The sequence below is a fragment of the Leucopleurus acutus genome (assembly GCF_964270905.1).
Source record: "Leucopleurus acutus genome assembly, chromosome: 3".
Taxonomy (NCBI): domain Eukaryota; kingdom Metazoa; phylum Chordata; class Mammalia; order Artiodactyla; family Delphinidae; genus Leucopleurus; species Leucopleurus acutus.
Window position 1 is genome coordinate 142364013 of NC_139145.1, and position 15064 is coordinate 142379076.

At 44.5% G+C, this 15064-nt stretch overlaps 1 protein-coding gene across 1 annotated transcript in view; it reads left to right on the forward strand.

Moving 5' to 3' along the window:
• MROH2B (maestro heat like repeat family member 2B) overlaps window positions 1–14662 on the forward strand; it is a 59330-nt gene extending 44668 nt beyond the window's left edge. The window contains 14 exon segments of the mRNA XM_082835061.1: window positions 1002–1159; window positions 1713–1839; window positions 2313–2500; window positions 3772–3912; window positions 4314–4428; window positions 5063–5218; window positions 5469–5642; window positions 9779–9856; window positions 9858–9935; window positions 10272–10406; window positions 11085–11187; window positions 12217–12282; window positions 12430–12539; window positions 12641–14662. Of these exon segments, the coding sequence (XP_082691187.1) occupies window positions 1002–1159; window positions 1713–1839; window positions 2313–2500; window positions 3772–3912; window positions 4314–4428; window positions 5063–5218; window positions 5469–5642; window positions 9779–9856; window positions 9858–9935; window positions 10272–10406; window positions 11085–11187; window positions 12217–12282; window positions 12430–12539; window positions 12641–12847 (1836 nt within the window). The 3' untranslated portion in view covers window positions 12848–14662.
• Window positions 14663–15064: the final 402 nt, after the last annotated feature.

The window sequence follows — 15064 nt, forward strand, 5'->3', positions numbered from 1 at the left end:
CTCAGAAAGGTGGCCCTCAATGCCCTTTAGCACCTGGCTTCATCTTTCCTATCAAGTTATCTTCCTTTTATCACCTTCGTTCTTTCTTTGCTCCAAACTGGACCATTCTCCTATTCCATAAACCTTTTCCACATTTGCCTCTACCATGCTCTCATGACATTTTTCTATATAGATTTTATGTTTTTACAGCCATCACATTCACAGCAAAATGGAGCTGAAGGTACAGAGTTCCCGTATACCTCCTGTCTCCACACTACCCACATCCCACATCACAGTGGTATATTTGCTACAATCAATGAACGCACATTGACACATCATATAATCACCCAAAAGTCTCAGTTTACGTTAGGGTTTAGTCTTGCTGTTGACAAATGTATAATGTCACGTGTTCACCACTGTAGTATCATAAAGATTAGTTTCACTGCTCTCTAAACCCTCTGTGCTCTATTCTCAGGGTGTCTGATTTTACATCTTTACCTGTGCTCTTCCTTCTGATGAGGATGACCTTCCCCACCATCTCCACCTTGCCTTTTGGAATTGCTATATATCCTTTGAGACCCAGACCAGATGTCCCTCCACAGTAACCTCAGTTACTTCTGGATTCCCCTATCAGTCCTGTACCTCTTGTACACCATTTGCCCTACAGAGCCTTCTGCATAGCCCTTGGGTATATGGCTGATGTCCTTTATGAGACCACCCATTCCTTTTGAGAAAGAGCTACATCTTATTCATCCCTGGTAAATGCCCCACAGTGCCCAACACAGCACCTAGCATAATGCAGCCTTTCGCTAAATGTTTGCTAAATTGATTTAAGAATAAATGCCCAATTTATCGATACTCGTCCTGAGCAAGAGATAGGCCATGTGTAGAATCAATTGCTTTTTTAACATTATTTCTAATTCATCAACCACCGCCTACAATATGCTGACCGTACGTGACCTAAGCCATCCATGTAGAGGAAAACTGGCAACTCAGTGTTTGATTTGGCTTTTTCTTTTTAGCTGTTGGAGATCTTGGGCATAATTTACCATCACATGCCGGTCCTCAGACAAAAGGAGGAAAGTTTTCAGTTTATGCTGGAAGCCATCTCCCAAATACCCAGCTTTCACATGGATGCAGTTGTTGCCAGCCTTTTACAGAAGCCTCTGCCCTTTGACAGGTAGATTCTAACTGAGTTGGTCCCTTTTCCTAGGGAAGGCCACTCTGTAAGGTATCGGGGAAGAATCTGTGGTTTGAGAGAAAGATAGCAAACAAAAGTTGAAAACACCTCACCTGAATAATTTCAAAAATGGTGTTTGAATCACAGGTAATGGTTTTCCAAGTATTTTTCAAATATATGTCCTCACTGGATGATGAGAGTTTTAGGAGTGTGTGTGTGTGTGTGTGTGTGTGTGTGTGTGTGTGTGTGTGTGTGTATGTTTATTTAATAGGAATAAGTGAGTACTGGAAAGTGAATATTTCTTCCCTTTCTGGTTGCCTAAAATGAATCTATATGAGAGGTTTCTGTCTTGATGGACATTAACAACCCTCAGCAACCCAAGGCCAGAATGCTAGACTGTTAAATAAAACATCCTTATTATCCCAGGCATGTGGGCATGTCCATCCGTCCTTGCAACTGTGATTAGTCATAATGTGCTTTTAGAGTGGATCAGATGAAAAAGCTCACATCCCAAGGAGTAGAGCCTTATCAGCTTCCTGCCGTGCTTCCCTAGTGACACAAACACACTGTGGAAGGCTCTGGCTGAGAACCCAGCCTCCAGTGGCAAACTCTTGCGAGCCTTCATAGACAAACTGGAGAATGAGTTAGAAGATGACCTCCCGGGGACAGAGGCGATCTCCATGAGTTGGACAACCTGCCACCCGCCCGGGATGCTGCCCCACTCCATCCCACCTGGCACTGGGTGATGTAGCATTAATCGCACTTCTTCCCCTCTCATACCCCGGTTTTAAATCAATTCCAGTTTATATTGGACAAATATGGCAGTGATTTTGTCTGCAGCTGATCATGTTCAGAAGGAAATTTCTCATCAGCCCAAAGAAAATCTGTGGCTCTGTATTTCCAAATTAGTCTTCAAGATATCCACTTGTTATTGAAAGACCCCAATACTGGTGCCCCCTGGAGTTTGGAGTCGCCCCACATGGTAGCCCTGAGAGAGAAACACAGCAGGAGTTAAGAAGTTTCCAGACAAATAAACCCTCCCTTTTCTATGTGCTTTTACCGCAAGTGTGGTCAACCTGGAAAGCAATCCTTTGTAGAGAAAACAAACTGGAAGATCAGCCCTGCCTGACCACAGGGTCCTTTCTCCCCTCGGGTGGCCTGTGCAATTCGTGAAGTGGTGTCGACAGGCACCCCTGTCGCAGGCCTGTACCCAAAGCTGTTCGCCCTTTTCCTGAAGCTGGTCAGCTGCACACTGGGCCAGAAGATGCCCACGTCGACCCTAAACCGCTGCCGGCGGGTGATGCAGCAAGGGGAGCGGCAGCAGATCGCAGACCCCTGCAGGTAAACAGCCAGGCGGAGAGGGACTTCCAGAGCAGCCCTGACCCGACTCCAGAAGGGGCTGGCATGGCCTCAACTACCCGTGAAGAAACAAGGCCCCTCCATCCTTGAGCCTCGTAGCTCTTCTTCCCTGGGTACCCGGCATAGTTGCCCAGAACGGTCATACAACGAATCAGTTATGTCCTCTTCCCTAGAGGGCCCAATCCACTTTCTTTGTTTTCTTTCATTGAGACCTTTCAAGGAAAGTTGGAATTCTGTGATTTTCAAGGCCACCAAGGAAAGAATATAAAATAAAAATAAATACCACATTTCCTCAAATCTAAGACTTCTCCAGTTGAAGGAAGCAACATTATTTCGTGTAACATTGAGAAAGGAAAAAAAAAAAAGAGTCCCAATTAAGTCATGAATCAGTGCTTTCTTATACTATTAAATTTGCATTTTATATTGATCCAAAAAGCTCTTTGAGGATTAGTAGGTATAGTTATCCTTTATCACACTGCTCTGCTTTCCTGATTTTTTGCATGAACTTTTTGTTCCGATGTCAAATCAACCTTTTTTTTTTTTTTTTTTTGGCGGTACACGGGCCTCTCACTGTTGTGGCCTCTCCCATAGCGGAGCACAGGCTCCGGACGCGCAGGCTCAGCGGCCATGGCTCACAGGCCCAGCCGCTCCACGGCATGTGGGATCCTCCCGGACCGGGGCACGAACCCGTGTCCCCTGCATCGGCAGGCAGACTCTCAACCACTGCGCCACCAGGGAAGCCCCCAAATCAATCTTTTTAAAGACATTTTAAATAGCAGTTAGGCTCAGCACATGTAGTTCCAATAGTACATGTAACTTTACTAAAATGCCCACAGCTCAAAGAGCCATACCTAAATCCATGCATGTACACGCATTGTATACACAGGCAATAGCAACTGCGTCACAACTACTGTCTGGCCAACAATTGCAACGCACTATCCATTGCGAGATGCATCCTGATTTCCAAGGTGCTGTTTTGTTTTAGAACCAGTGAAGCAACCTCCATTCATCCAGGAGTGAGCGAGCATTGTAGGGAACATTTTTTTAAAAAAGAAACACAATGTGCTATATTTATTCTGTAGAATACAGTGTTTACAAGTGACCAGATCCACACATATCAATATAGAGCCCCAAGACATAATAAGTGAAAATACAGAATACAGACAGCTTGATGATATTTATTAAGGACTTGGGGATTCACAATTCCTTGCATGGTACTGACTTACTTTTGTGGTGCCAACTGTCTCCTTCAGGCTCTCGACTACAACTCTGAAGTGTGTGCAGGCCCAGGCCACGAAAGAAGGGCTGGCCAGAGAATCTGACGACGGGGACAACATGTGGACCCTCCTCAGCAGTCCCAGTAGGCACCACATAGGAGTCTGTGCACTGGCCAGGTAATGTGCAGATACTCCAGAACTGGATACGAAGGAAAACACTGAAGACAAAGTAAAAATGCAATGCAGGCAACTTCACTGACAGCAATTGATTCAGTAAGGACTTAGAGTCCAGGAGAAAAAAACAGGGAAGAAAGAGCAAAGGGGTTGGGAAGAGACAGCAGGATCAGCCCCAAACTCACCAACCCCGCAGAAAATAGTGATACAATGAACACTTTTAGGCAAACTACACTTCAGTCGGGCACTTGGATAGGCTATTATAAAGTTAAGCCTTGGTGCTCTTTCCTTTTTAACATTCCTTTTTGGATCATTTAGTTTCCTGATAGAGAAATAGACTAAAGTGTCTTCCACTGTTTAGAAAGAAAAAAGCCTCTGCTACAGTGGGAGCCTTGGTTTTCTAGGAGCATGGCAGCGTGGCAACACAGACTCATTCCGGACATCACGGAACAACTCTTCCCATCCCTGACCTCCTCCTCGGAGAACTACCGGATAACGGGCGCAGCTTCCTTCTCTGAGGCAAGGGAGCACAGCCATCCCAGCAGGCTCGTTGGGACCCAGTGGGGTATTTCTCTCAGGAGTTCAGTGGGAATTTGAGCCACGGAAGAGGGACCGTCTCTGGGATCTTTGGCAATGGAGAGATCCAGCTATTGCCAGACACACAGTACCTGAGCAGAGAGAGGGAGAAAGAGAGAGGAAAAAGAACCCAGCCTCATCCTCTTCCTGCCCTGTGGTCTGCAGACATCAACTCCCAAGACAGAGAAGGGTAGAGAATCAACCTGGAAGGGACAAAACAAAATGCAACCAACAAATATATTATGGTCCTTTCAAACTCCGGGATAAAGGCTGACCCAGCCAATGCAAAGAAGGAAATTATCAGTAACTCCTGTTTTCCCTGCTCCATGTTTCCATTTAGATTAGAAATACCTTCTTCACTAGGTATTTTGGTTCTCATCACCACATAACCTTGACCTGCGGGGTGCTCACTTCCAGAGCTTAGTTCCTGCCAGACATTTGAATTCACCCGAGGGCTCCCTCCTCTGCCCCACAAGCAGCTGGGGCCCTACTCTTTAATCATAGTTATAATGCCTTTGGAACTCTCCTGAAGGGCGGCCCTTCCCTGAACTAAAGGAGAGGAGTGTGTCACTTTCAGCTCATGAAGGAGCCAATCCTTTGGAAGCACGGGAATCTACGGGATGTGCTGATCTTGATGAATCAGAGTGCCTGGGGCTCCAACGCCATTCTGAGGCAAATGGCCATCCGAGGGCTCGGTAACAGCGCTTCTGGAGCCCCTCACAAGGTAAAAGGAGTTTGGGGGGGCTCGCAAAATAGTTCATCTAAGTAGAGTTTTAAAATAATTATTTACTAACCCACACCCTGTGGTTGCATAGAAATTAAGTGAAAATCCAAATAAGTCGCTGAAGTGGTGGCTCTTGGGTTGAAGGACACGTGACCCTAAAAGAATGTCAATCCCCTTATCTGGGGTCTCCTACCCTATTCCAGATACACAAAGAACAATTTTCGAGATTAAGAGACCTTATTTCAAAATAGTAAAGAAGCACAAGCAGATAAAGTTAGAATCTATCGTCAGAGGCCTCTATCACCTGGCCCGCACCGAGGTCGTCTGTGAAAGCTTGAAGGCTCTAAAAAAGATCCTGGAGCTGCTCACAGACCGAGATGTAAGCTTCTACTTCAAAGAAATAGTGCTGCAAACAAGAACCTTTTCTGAAGACGTAAGTGAGCCTGTTCAGGAATCTTCCCTCCCCAGAAGTGAGTGCAGGTAGTGCTTATAGCAGAAAAAGGTTCAGGTAGTGCTTGTAGCAGACCAGTTTGGTGTCCATTTGCATGCCTTGGCCTGCCCTAGAAATCACCTGCCCCAGAGGTCACCTGCCCCAGAGATCACCTGTCCCACAGATCACCTGCCCCAGAGGTCACCTGCCCCAGAGGTCACCTGCCCCAGAAGTCACCTGTTCAATTCCTGTGCAGCCTGTTGGCTTCCTGTGTGTCTGCCTGAGGGTATTCTCTGGCCCAGGAATCATGATTGGTTTGAGCAAGGTGGGCCGGATGTGTTGGGAAAGGACCCTCAAACAACAAGAAAAGAGAGTTTGTAGATAAACTGCCTGGCTTCCTCACCCCTCAGAAGGATGGTGCTCCACTTGCCCATAGGGGTACCACACTCACTAATGTTCCCTTTCGTAACTCTCCTCTCTTGCCTATCATACTTCCTGGGCCCACCTCTCAGATAAGTGACTTACACCTAAATCCCCATCTCAAAGTCTGCTGTTGGGATGAACCGGTTTGCAGGGTACAAATAGAGACACAGATGTAGAGAACAAACGTATGGACACCAAGGCGGGAAACAGGGGGTCGGGGGGATGAACTGGGAGATTGGGATGGACATATATACACTAATATGTATAAAATAGAGAACTAATAAGCTGCTGTATAAAAAATAAATAAAGTTCAAAAATTCAAAAAAAGGAAAAAGAAAGTCTGCTGTTGGGGGTACACAGCTTATGACAGTACTCCCTACAGGGCTAGATGTTATTGCCTCCAACACTACCTTTTCCACGTGCAAGATTTCAAAGACTCAAAATGCTCGCGCAGTTGATTTCATCCAGAAGTCAGTATACTGCCCCATGGCTCATCGGCCAAATTCGACCTGGAGCATCTTTTTGTAAATGAAGTGTTATTGGAACACAGCCATGCTCATTGGTTACATATTATCTATGGCAGCTTTCACACTTCGTCCCGCAGAGCTGATTAGTTGTTACAGAAACCGTGTGGCCCGCAGAGTCTAAATTATTCACTGTTTGGCCTTTTACGGAAAATATCTGTCAACCCCTGACATGGTTTATAGCCCTCATTTAAAAAAAGATCAGTCGGGCTTCCCTGGTGGCGCAGTGGTTGAGAGTCCGCCTGCCGATGCAGGGGACACGGGTTCGTGCCCCGGTCCGGGAAGATCCCACATGCCGTGGAGCGGCTGGGCCTGTGAGCCATGGCCGCTGAGCCTGCACGTCCGGAGCCTGTGCTCCACAACGAGAGAGGCCACAACAGTGAGAGGCCCACGTACCGCAAAAAAAGATCAGTCAACAACAATCCTAGGCAAAGGAAGGTCATTTTTCTTTATACCTTCTGGGAAACCAGATGATTTTATTATTTCGTTTTGGTTTATTCACTGACATCAATGTAAAAAATCTATTTCATATCTAACTTAAACCTATTTTTTGTGATCTAAACCTGCCTGCTCCTGTTATGTGGTCAGAGGAGATGGAAATTTCTGGCTGCCTCCTCCAATGCATCCTTCTTAAACATTAAGGCTTTATTAAATTACCTATTCACCTGATAGTCTCCAGACTGAAAAGTCCTTATTTCCTTCATTATTTACCATAAACCTAATTTTTCAGCTCCTTAAATATTTTACAAGCCAGTGACTGTGTTGTATCCCTAAATGAGACCTGAGATGTATTAAATACAATCTAAAGAAAAATTGCCTCTCAAATCCAATCTTTTCCTATTTATTCACTCCAAATTTTTTTAATCTTGCCCTTTCTTCCTGACTCTTTAGCAATTTATTAACTACACCAACCTCCAGACTGCAGTCTGCAACACTCGCCCTCAGTCAAACGTCCTCCAGCATTGTATTTTTCAGTTTCTCTTGTTTGTGTACTAGCCTAAACCTGGCCTTTGAGAGCAGCGTTCTGCTGGTTTCCAACTATTTTCTCCAGTGTACCAATATTTACTTTTAATTCTCATCTTGTCCCCAAAAATACTTACTGGGCTCTCACTCAATTTAGTATCTTCTGTAAAATAATGAAGATGTTCTTTTTTTCATTACACAAATAATTGATGACAATCTTTAACAACAAAGGGTTAAAGTCAGCCCTACAGAGCCCCATCTGTTTAGGTTTCCCTGGACTGTTGCTGATCCAATGATAGTAACTCTCTTGGATCTGAGCCTCCAATAATCACAAGTCAATCTACAAGTTTTGTGGTCAAGAGAATATTTCTCAGCCGTAATGCATAAGAAAAAAAAAAACAACTAAAGTCTATCTGGTTGTTAGGTTAGACCTTTCGCATTCCTAATAGGTATCAATTTCATCACATTTGCATAAACGTAAAGTTTGACAAAAATTGAGTCTTAGTCATGACATGCTATTTACAGTCCCATAACGCTCTCTTTCTGCAAATATATTCAACTATGATACTTTGCCCCTATATTTTTCTGTAGATTAAGCATACAATTCTGTAATCTCTAAGTTTTCCCTTTCTTCTCTTCAATATTTAAGTACTTTGTTGAAAATCTAAAAATATGGCTACACTTTGAAAAAGTGGTAGAACAGAAAATATTGGCTGCTGTCCCATGCTCTAGGACCTGCTCACTGCTATTTCCCACGCTGGCACCTGGGTAAAACTTTAATATCTCTCCCAGCACCCAAAACACTTTACCCCTTCTCTTTTCTGTTTTTTCATCATCCCAATTGGTTGATTCTCCCTTGACCTATCATTAGGTCTTTGATTTTAGAAAATTCAGAGGACTCTTTTTAAGTAAATACCTCTCTACCTTTTAGATACTTTGTTACTGGTTTGCTTTCTTTTTCTAAAAAGAGATCTTTGAAATATATACCTTGACCTTACTCCTAGTACATTTAAAGAACAGTTCTACTTACATTTCCCTTCCATGAGGTCACATCTCATGTTATTCAATTAACTTTTCTAGCCTTTTCCTAACAAGCCATCTTTATTCTTTTATGGAAGATCTTTGTTAACTTCCTTTTTCATGGCATTTTTGTGTATGTGCCCACTTCTCACACATTTTATTTTGCCATCGAAATAAACTCCTCTATCTTCTCCCCCTCATATTCATAGGAGTGCTTTTTTATTGGCCCTTGTTTGTTGCTAATCTGAATAATATTCTGGGGAATTCCCTGGTGGTCCAGTGGTTAGGGCTCTGCGCTTCCACTGCAGTGGGCATGGGTTCGATCCCTGGTCAGAGAACTAAGATCCTGCATGCCGCGAGGCGCAGCCAAAAAATTTTTTTTTAATTTTTTAAATAAATAAATAATATTCTGCTACTCAGAATGGCTTTTCCTCTCATCCCTCTGCCTTTCTACGGGTGTTTGAAACTAGTTTTCTAGATACCCCCCCCCAAAAAAAGAATACTTCCAGAAAATTCACCAGAACTCTGAACCATATCAACAAAGTGTCTGAGATAATAGAAGGCCATCTTTCTCCACCACCTTACCCTTTGGCTCTAAAAAGCATTGCCATACTCTGGTTCCTCTTCAGATCACATACATCCTTCATCTTTTACTAAAAAGCACTGCCCACCCTCCTGGACAACAAGCAAGGCAGTTCCGTAACTTCACATACAAGAGTAGGGCTAAGCACTTGTTTATCTGCTCTCTCTCTCTCAGACACAAGGCCCACATTTCTGAGCTTCCTGTAATCCCTTTGGAAAGTATTTGGGATCTTGGAGAAGAGTCCTAGGCCTTGGGCAATTTAGATCAGAGGCCCCATAACTCCAGGCTAATGACGCAATCAGGCTAATTTGTACAAAGCACAGAACAAACAAGCGCCCTCCCCGGCCTTGTGCTGCCAGCACTCCCTGTTTATTACTCCTGTGGTCACATTTCCCCACTAGCTCGTCAGAGTCAGAAACCAAGTCTCCAGCTGTAAATTCATGTCGTGTGGGTAGAGAGCTGCTGGGAAACGAAAGGCATTCTTGGGACACCCAGGGGCTATGCCAAAGGTGCACCAGGGCTCCAGCCTGCCTCTACGGAAGTGGGAAAGGGCGGGTAAGGTAGGGGTACCAGCTGGGAATGGCCTGTGTGGAGGACTCACCCACAACACGTATCTGTCAGCACAGGAGCAGGATGATGTGAGGCTGACTGCCGTCCTCTTATTTGAGAATCTGGCATCCCTAACAGGAAGAAGGTGGAAGATTTTTTTTTGCTGAAGAAATAAAAAAGAGCATGATTTCGTTCCTTCTCCACCTCTGGGATCCCAATCCCAGGATTAGAACTGTAAGCGGCCCTTGTACAGACACCTGCACCTCCTCCTCTCCCCATGGCCGAGAGGGTGCTGGGAAGCCCGGTCTAGCTGGACCGGAAGCCAGGTCCGAAGGCACCACTCGCAAATGAACCTGAAAACCAATTTTCCCATCCTGGGTGCTTTTTTTGCCATCACTTCCCGAGTTTGCGCTTCCATCTTTGAAACTGGGAAGGTGGCAGCACTGACTGTAAAGCCCTCACATCACTGACTTTTACTGCTCCTTTCCCAACACACAACCAGTCAGTGTGTCTTCCCATCTGGAAGGGGAGCCAACATTATGGACTGTGTTGCAGGAAACTGTTTTTCAGGCTTGCCATGATGTCCTGATCATCTGCATTCCTTTTCTGGGCCTCCAGGAACTCTATGGGGTATTAGATCATCTCCTTGATGGTCAGGATCTACCAAGGGCCAGGGATTTCTACAGGCAATTCTGTGTGAAGCTGGTGAGTGTGCAGTAGGTGCTGCTTCCAAAAAAATGCAGGCCAAGAGTCCAGGCAAATCCCAGAAGGCAAAGAGCATAGCAAGGAATCCCAGCCAGAGCCAGAACCATCTGAGAAGGACAGCAGTGATTCTGGGTATCCTGTCACATCACCTTCTGCTCTGTCCCCAAGTCCCAACTGGGATCTGTTCTCGATTCCTGAAACTCATCTGTTGATCAGCCCTATAAGCCCCAGTGCCACCCTGATTAAATTTAGAATGAACTAGCCATAACACACCTTCCAACAGAACAATTAATGGCTGTATGCGTGCTCACTCCTTTAGATGTGAGCACACATCTAAAGGGCCTATAGGATGCTGAATTTCGTAAAGTGTCGCTTCTCAGTTGCCCTCTTTTCTTTTTTAATTTTATTGAAGTATACAACTATACTTTACATTATTGTGTTAATTTCTGCTGTACAGCAAAGTGACTCAATTTTACATATATATATTCTCTTCATATTCTTTTCTATTATGGTTTATCACAGAATATTGAATACAGTTCCCTGTGCTATACAGTAGGACCTCGTTGTTTATCCATCCTATATATAAGAGTTTGCATCAGCTACCCCAAACTTCCAGTCCTTCCCTCCCCTCCCCCTCCCCCTTTCAGTGGCCCTCTTTGTAACACACATCTCTTCCAGGCAAAGAAAAACCAAGAAATCCTGTGGATCCTCCACACACACTCATTCACCTTCTTCAGCAGCAGCTGGGAGCTGATCAGGAGCGTGGCCACCAAACTCACAGGTGAGGGCACGTCCACACTCTCCACTCACACAGGTCTGCTCTCTGCCATCCAGTTTTGCTTTGCCTGGAAGCTACCCCAGCATGAATGCCGATATGACTGGGAAGACCAAAAAAAAAAAGAAAAACAGGAAAGCCAGAAAGAATTCATTTTACATCTTACAACATCTTCCCTCAAAAGAACCTGTTCTCTTTGCAGACTTACAGTAACAGCTTCTGAATTGCCAACACTCACTTTCTTTCCATCAGACCATTCTCCCTACTGGGTCCTTCGTGCTTCTTCTGGTTCCAAGTCATTGCTCCTTCTTTTCCCCAAGTCTTTGATCCAAGCCTGCTGCCCCTGCCTAAGTGTTTTCCTTTGCATCATCCCTTAATATAAACCATCAACCTTCTAAGCTCAGTTCGAGCTGAGAGCTTGAGCAGCAATGTGATACTAGTGGAAAGTATGTGGGCGTGGGGACCAGCGGACCTTGGCTCTGCTGTGTGATTCTGGACAAGTCACTTAATTTCTCTGTGCTGCCTCTCTGTCTGATCTATAAAATAAAAGAGGAAAGTAAGTGAATCTCTGAGGATCCTTCTATTAGGAAATTCTAAGTCTTACCATGAAACCCATTCCAACTAATCCAGCCCCCAGCAAATAGGCCCACTTGGTTGGCCACATTTAAGATTGAGTTAAAACCTAAGGACTCTTACTGGATCATGTAGAGGATCCCCCTAACTACACTGTAACTTTTTGGAAGACAGGGACCATAGCTTATTCACGTTTGAAACCCTGACAACTGGTGCCCCCTGGAGGACACGGTGTGAGTTTTCCCAAATACATGGTGGGTGAGTGACCACTTCCAGACGTGGCACTCAAGACCCCATAGACATCACCCTCACATCATCCTGGGGGTGCAAAGGGAGTCTGTACCTTGTGCATTCACTAGCTAGATCACTTAACTTCTTACCAGGTGCAGTGTGCCCCGACCTGCTTTCCGTGGCCTGTTCCTCTACAGTGAAATCAGTAACTTTCTCTCCTGTTGATTTTAGATGCCATTGTTCTCAATTTGACCTACCAATATGTGGAGTTAATAGACAGAGAACAGCTGACCACACGCGAGTACCAGCCCTAGCTTCTGCCCAGAGCACTGTTACATTCTTAGAGAAAGAGAAACTATGCTGCTCCAAGTCCCATGTCAGCCGTAAAATCGTAGTGTAAAATCGCAGTGCACCCCATTATCAATCGTCTCTGACGCTCCCTAGATACTGGAATTTCTCCAGAGTGTAAGGTGACCCCCAGCTCCATCCCACTGCAGGCATCATTCCCAACAGACTTCGATTTTCCAATTGTTTATAAACCTACTGCTCACAAGGTCAGGATCTTCTCTTCCCTTATCTCAGTGTTAAAATAAATGCTCAATTTGTGGATCCAAATCCTACCTCTTAGGGTAAAACGTGAGCATGGGGGCCTGAGCCCCACCCAGCACTGACCCTAAGCGGGAGCCTTCCTGTGCTGCACAGCTTGGGCCTTGGCTTTCTTCATTCACTGGACATTGCTATTCTCTCCATTTCAGGGCTCCACGCACTTCGAAAAGACCCCTGCATGAGTGTCCAGAGAGCAGCCGAAGCTGCCTTGCAGACCCTCTCGAGAAGGTGCAAAGAGATGAGCAACCATCCGTAAACCATCAGGAAATAAACCGCTAGGCCTTTTCTATAACTGACTCTTGTCTTCATCCTCATAACTCCCAAACTTCCAACACCTTGAGGAAAGAGACGGCACCTAGTGTGGGGATGTTGAAGAGGTGGTATCTTCCTTACCCTCCAGGCTCTCCCTGGTGGCTTCTGTTAGCAAAAACCACGCCCACCAATTCACTTGAGGAATAACTTGTGATTTGAGCGGTGACAGCCCCATGGCTTTGTATAGGACAGCCCTCTATCTTGGGAAGCTTACATCCCAGCAGATAATGACAGAACATGAAACAATTCTGCCGCCATTAAGAGGAGAACCACTGCCATTTCCCACACGGAGCCCTTTTGTCTCATATCTTTGCCAGCTTTGGCTTATTACTCACACTCTTTTCTCTCTAAAGAACAGTCTTACGACAAACTTTAACCTGTCTGTTCTTAAGTTGTAATTTACGTGTCGAGACTGTGCCAGGTACTTTTCTACAAAAGCCCCTTTCTGACATTCTATTAAATCTCATAGTTTCCTTTCCATTTTTATCCTAGAACATTGATCCCTTTGAACTGTGTGTATGCGGGTGCACATGTGTTAACCTTCGTAGCATCTGAATAATAACTCTTCACTCTTTTTTCACAATGCACACCTGAAAGGTTACATACAGGCAATCATGTACAGACAAAGAAGTTTCTAACACAGAGCCTGGGACTCATTTAACACCACCGCTTTCAGGATCATACATGAGCAACATTATTTTTTTGCTATTATTTTTATCTTATTGACATTTAAATTTCAAACACTGAACTCAAGTATATGCTGGCCCTTTGTTCAGATTTTTGAAAGAAAGATAAATGGACAGACAGCTTTAAGGGTGCAATGTATTTAACATTGCATGTTAAATAATTAGAGAAAATCTAAGGGGTGGCATAACTATATACCTTTATACATTTAGTAGCACAAGTATAGGGACAAGCCATGCAATTGGAGGAAAAGACCTGTTCAGGACCGAACAGAGAGGTCCTTGGCTGCTGACAGAATCCCCCCTTAACTTCAGACTTGAGAAAAACCAGGAGTCTGTCAGTATACAAAAACCACTGAATTCAGGACAAACAGTAACAGGATATTAAGGAATTGGCTCTAGCCAGTTGGGATTGTGGAGGCCAGTCTGAAGTAAGCAGGGTTGGCTGGAGGCTGGAAATGTTGCAGCTCAAGTCGAGGATCTGTAGATTAGAACAGCAGTCTAGAGACAGAATGGTTAGTGCATTCTTCAAAGATCCCCAGTTTTCCAAACAAGTTCTAGGATGCTTTACTCAAACAGAGGCAACTTATTAAACTGATGTTCCTCTTTATAAATCCCTATTACCTATATTCTAACCCCTTCATCCCCAAGCTCTTCGGAAAAGCATCTTTTCTTTCTACAAAACATTTTAAGAACCAAAGGAATCTTTTAGGTCAGAGATTTTAGGCCAGAGTCCCATTTATTCATTCACTTAACAAATATTTGTTGACTGCCTATAATCTACAAAGTACTGTTATAGCCACTGGGGCTACAATCGTTGAGGAGAAAAATTCTACCCTCATGGAGCTTATACTCTATGACATCTGTGTAGAAATTCCTCCTGATTGTTACGTAACCCCCTCCCACAGTGAACAGAAATGCCCTGTGCAATCAATACAACAGTTCGGAAGTAACAGTGTAACTTCCAAGCCAAGGTCATAAATCGTATTGCACTCTCTTGAATCACTCACTCTGGGGGAAGCCAGCTGCCAACATAAGGACACTCAAGTGGCCCAAAAAGAGGTCCATGTGGCCAAGAATTGATGCCTCCTGCAAACAAGCAGAGCTAACTTACTAGGCTCGTTAATGAGCCATCTTGGAAATGGATCCATGAGCCCCGGGTAAAGCCTTCAGATGACTGAAGCCTCAGTTGACACACTGACTGGACTATGGGATAAAAGACAGACTGCCCAATTAAATTTGAATTTCAGGTGAACGATGAGTAATTTTTTTAGTAAAAGTATGCCCTGATTATTGCATGGGGCACACTTCTACTAAAGAATTATTTATCATTTTTCTAAAATTCAATTTTAACTGAGCATTTTATATTTTTATTTGCTAAATCCAGCAACCCCAGTGCAGTTTAACGGGAGTCCTGGGCCGGAATCACTAAGCTAAACCACTCCTGAATTCCTGAACCACAAAACTGTATGAGATAA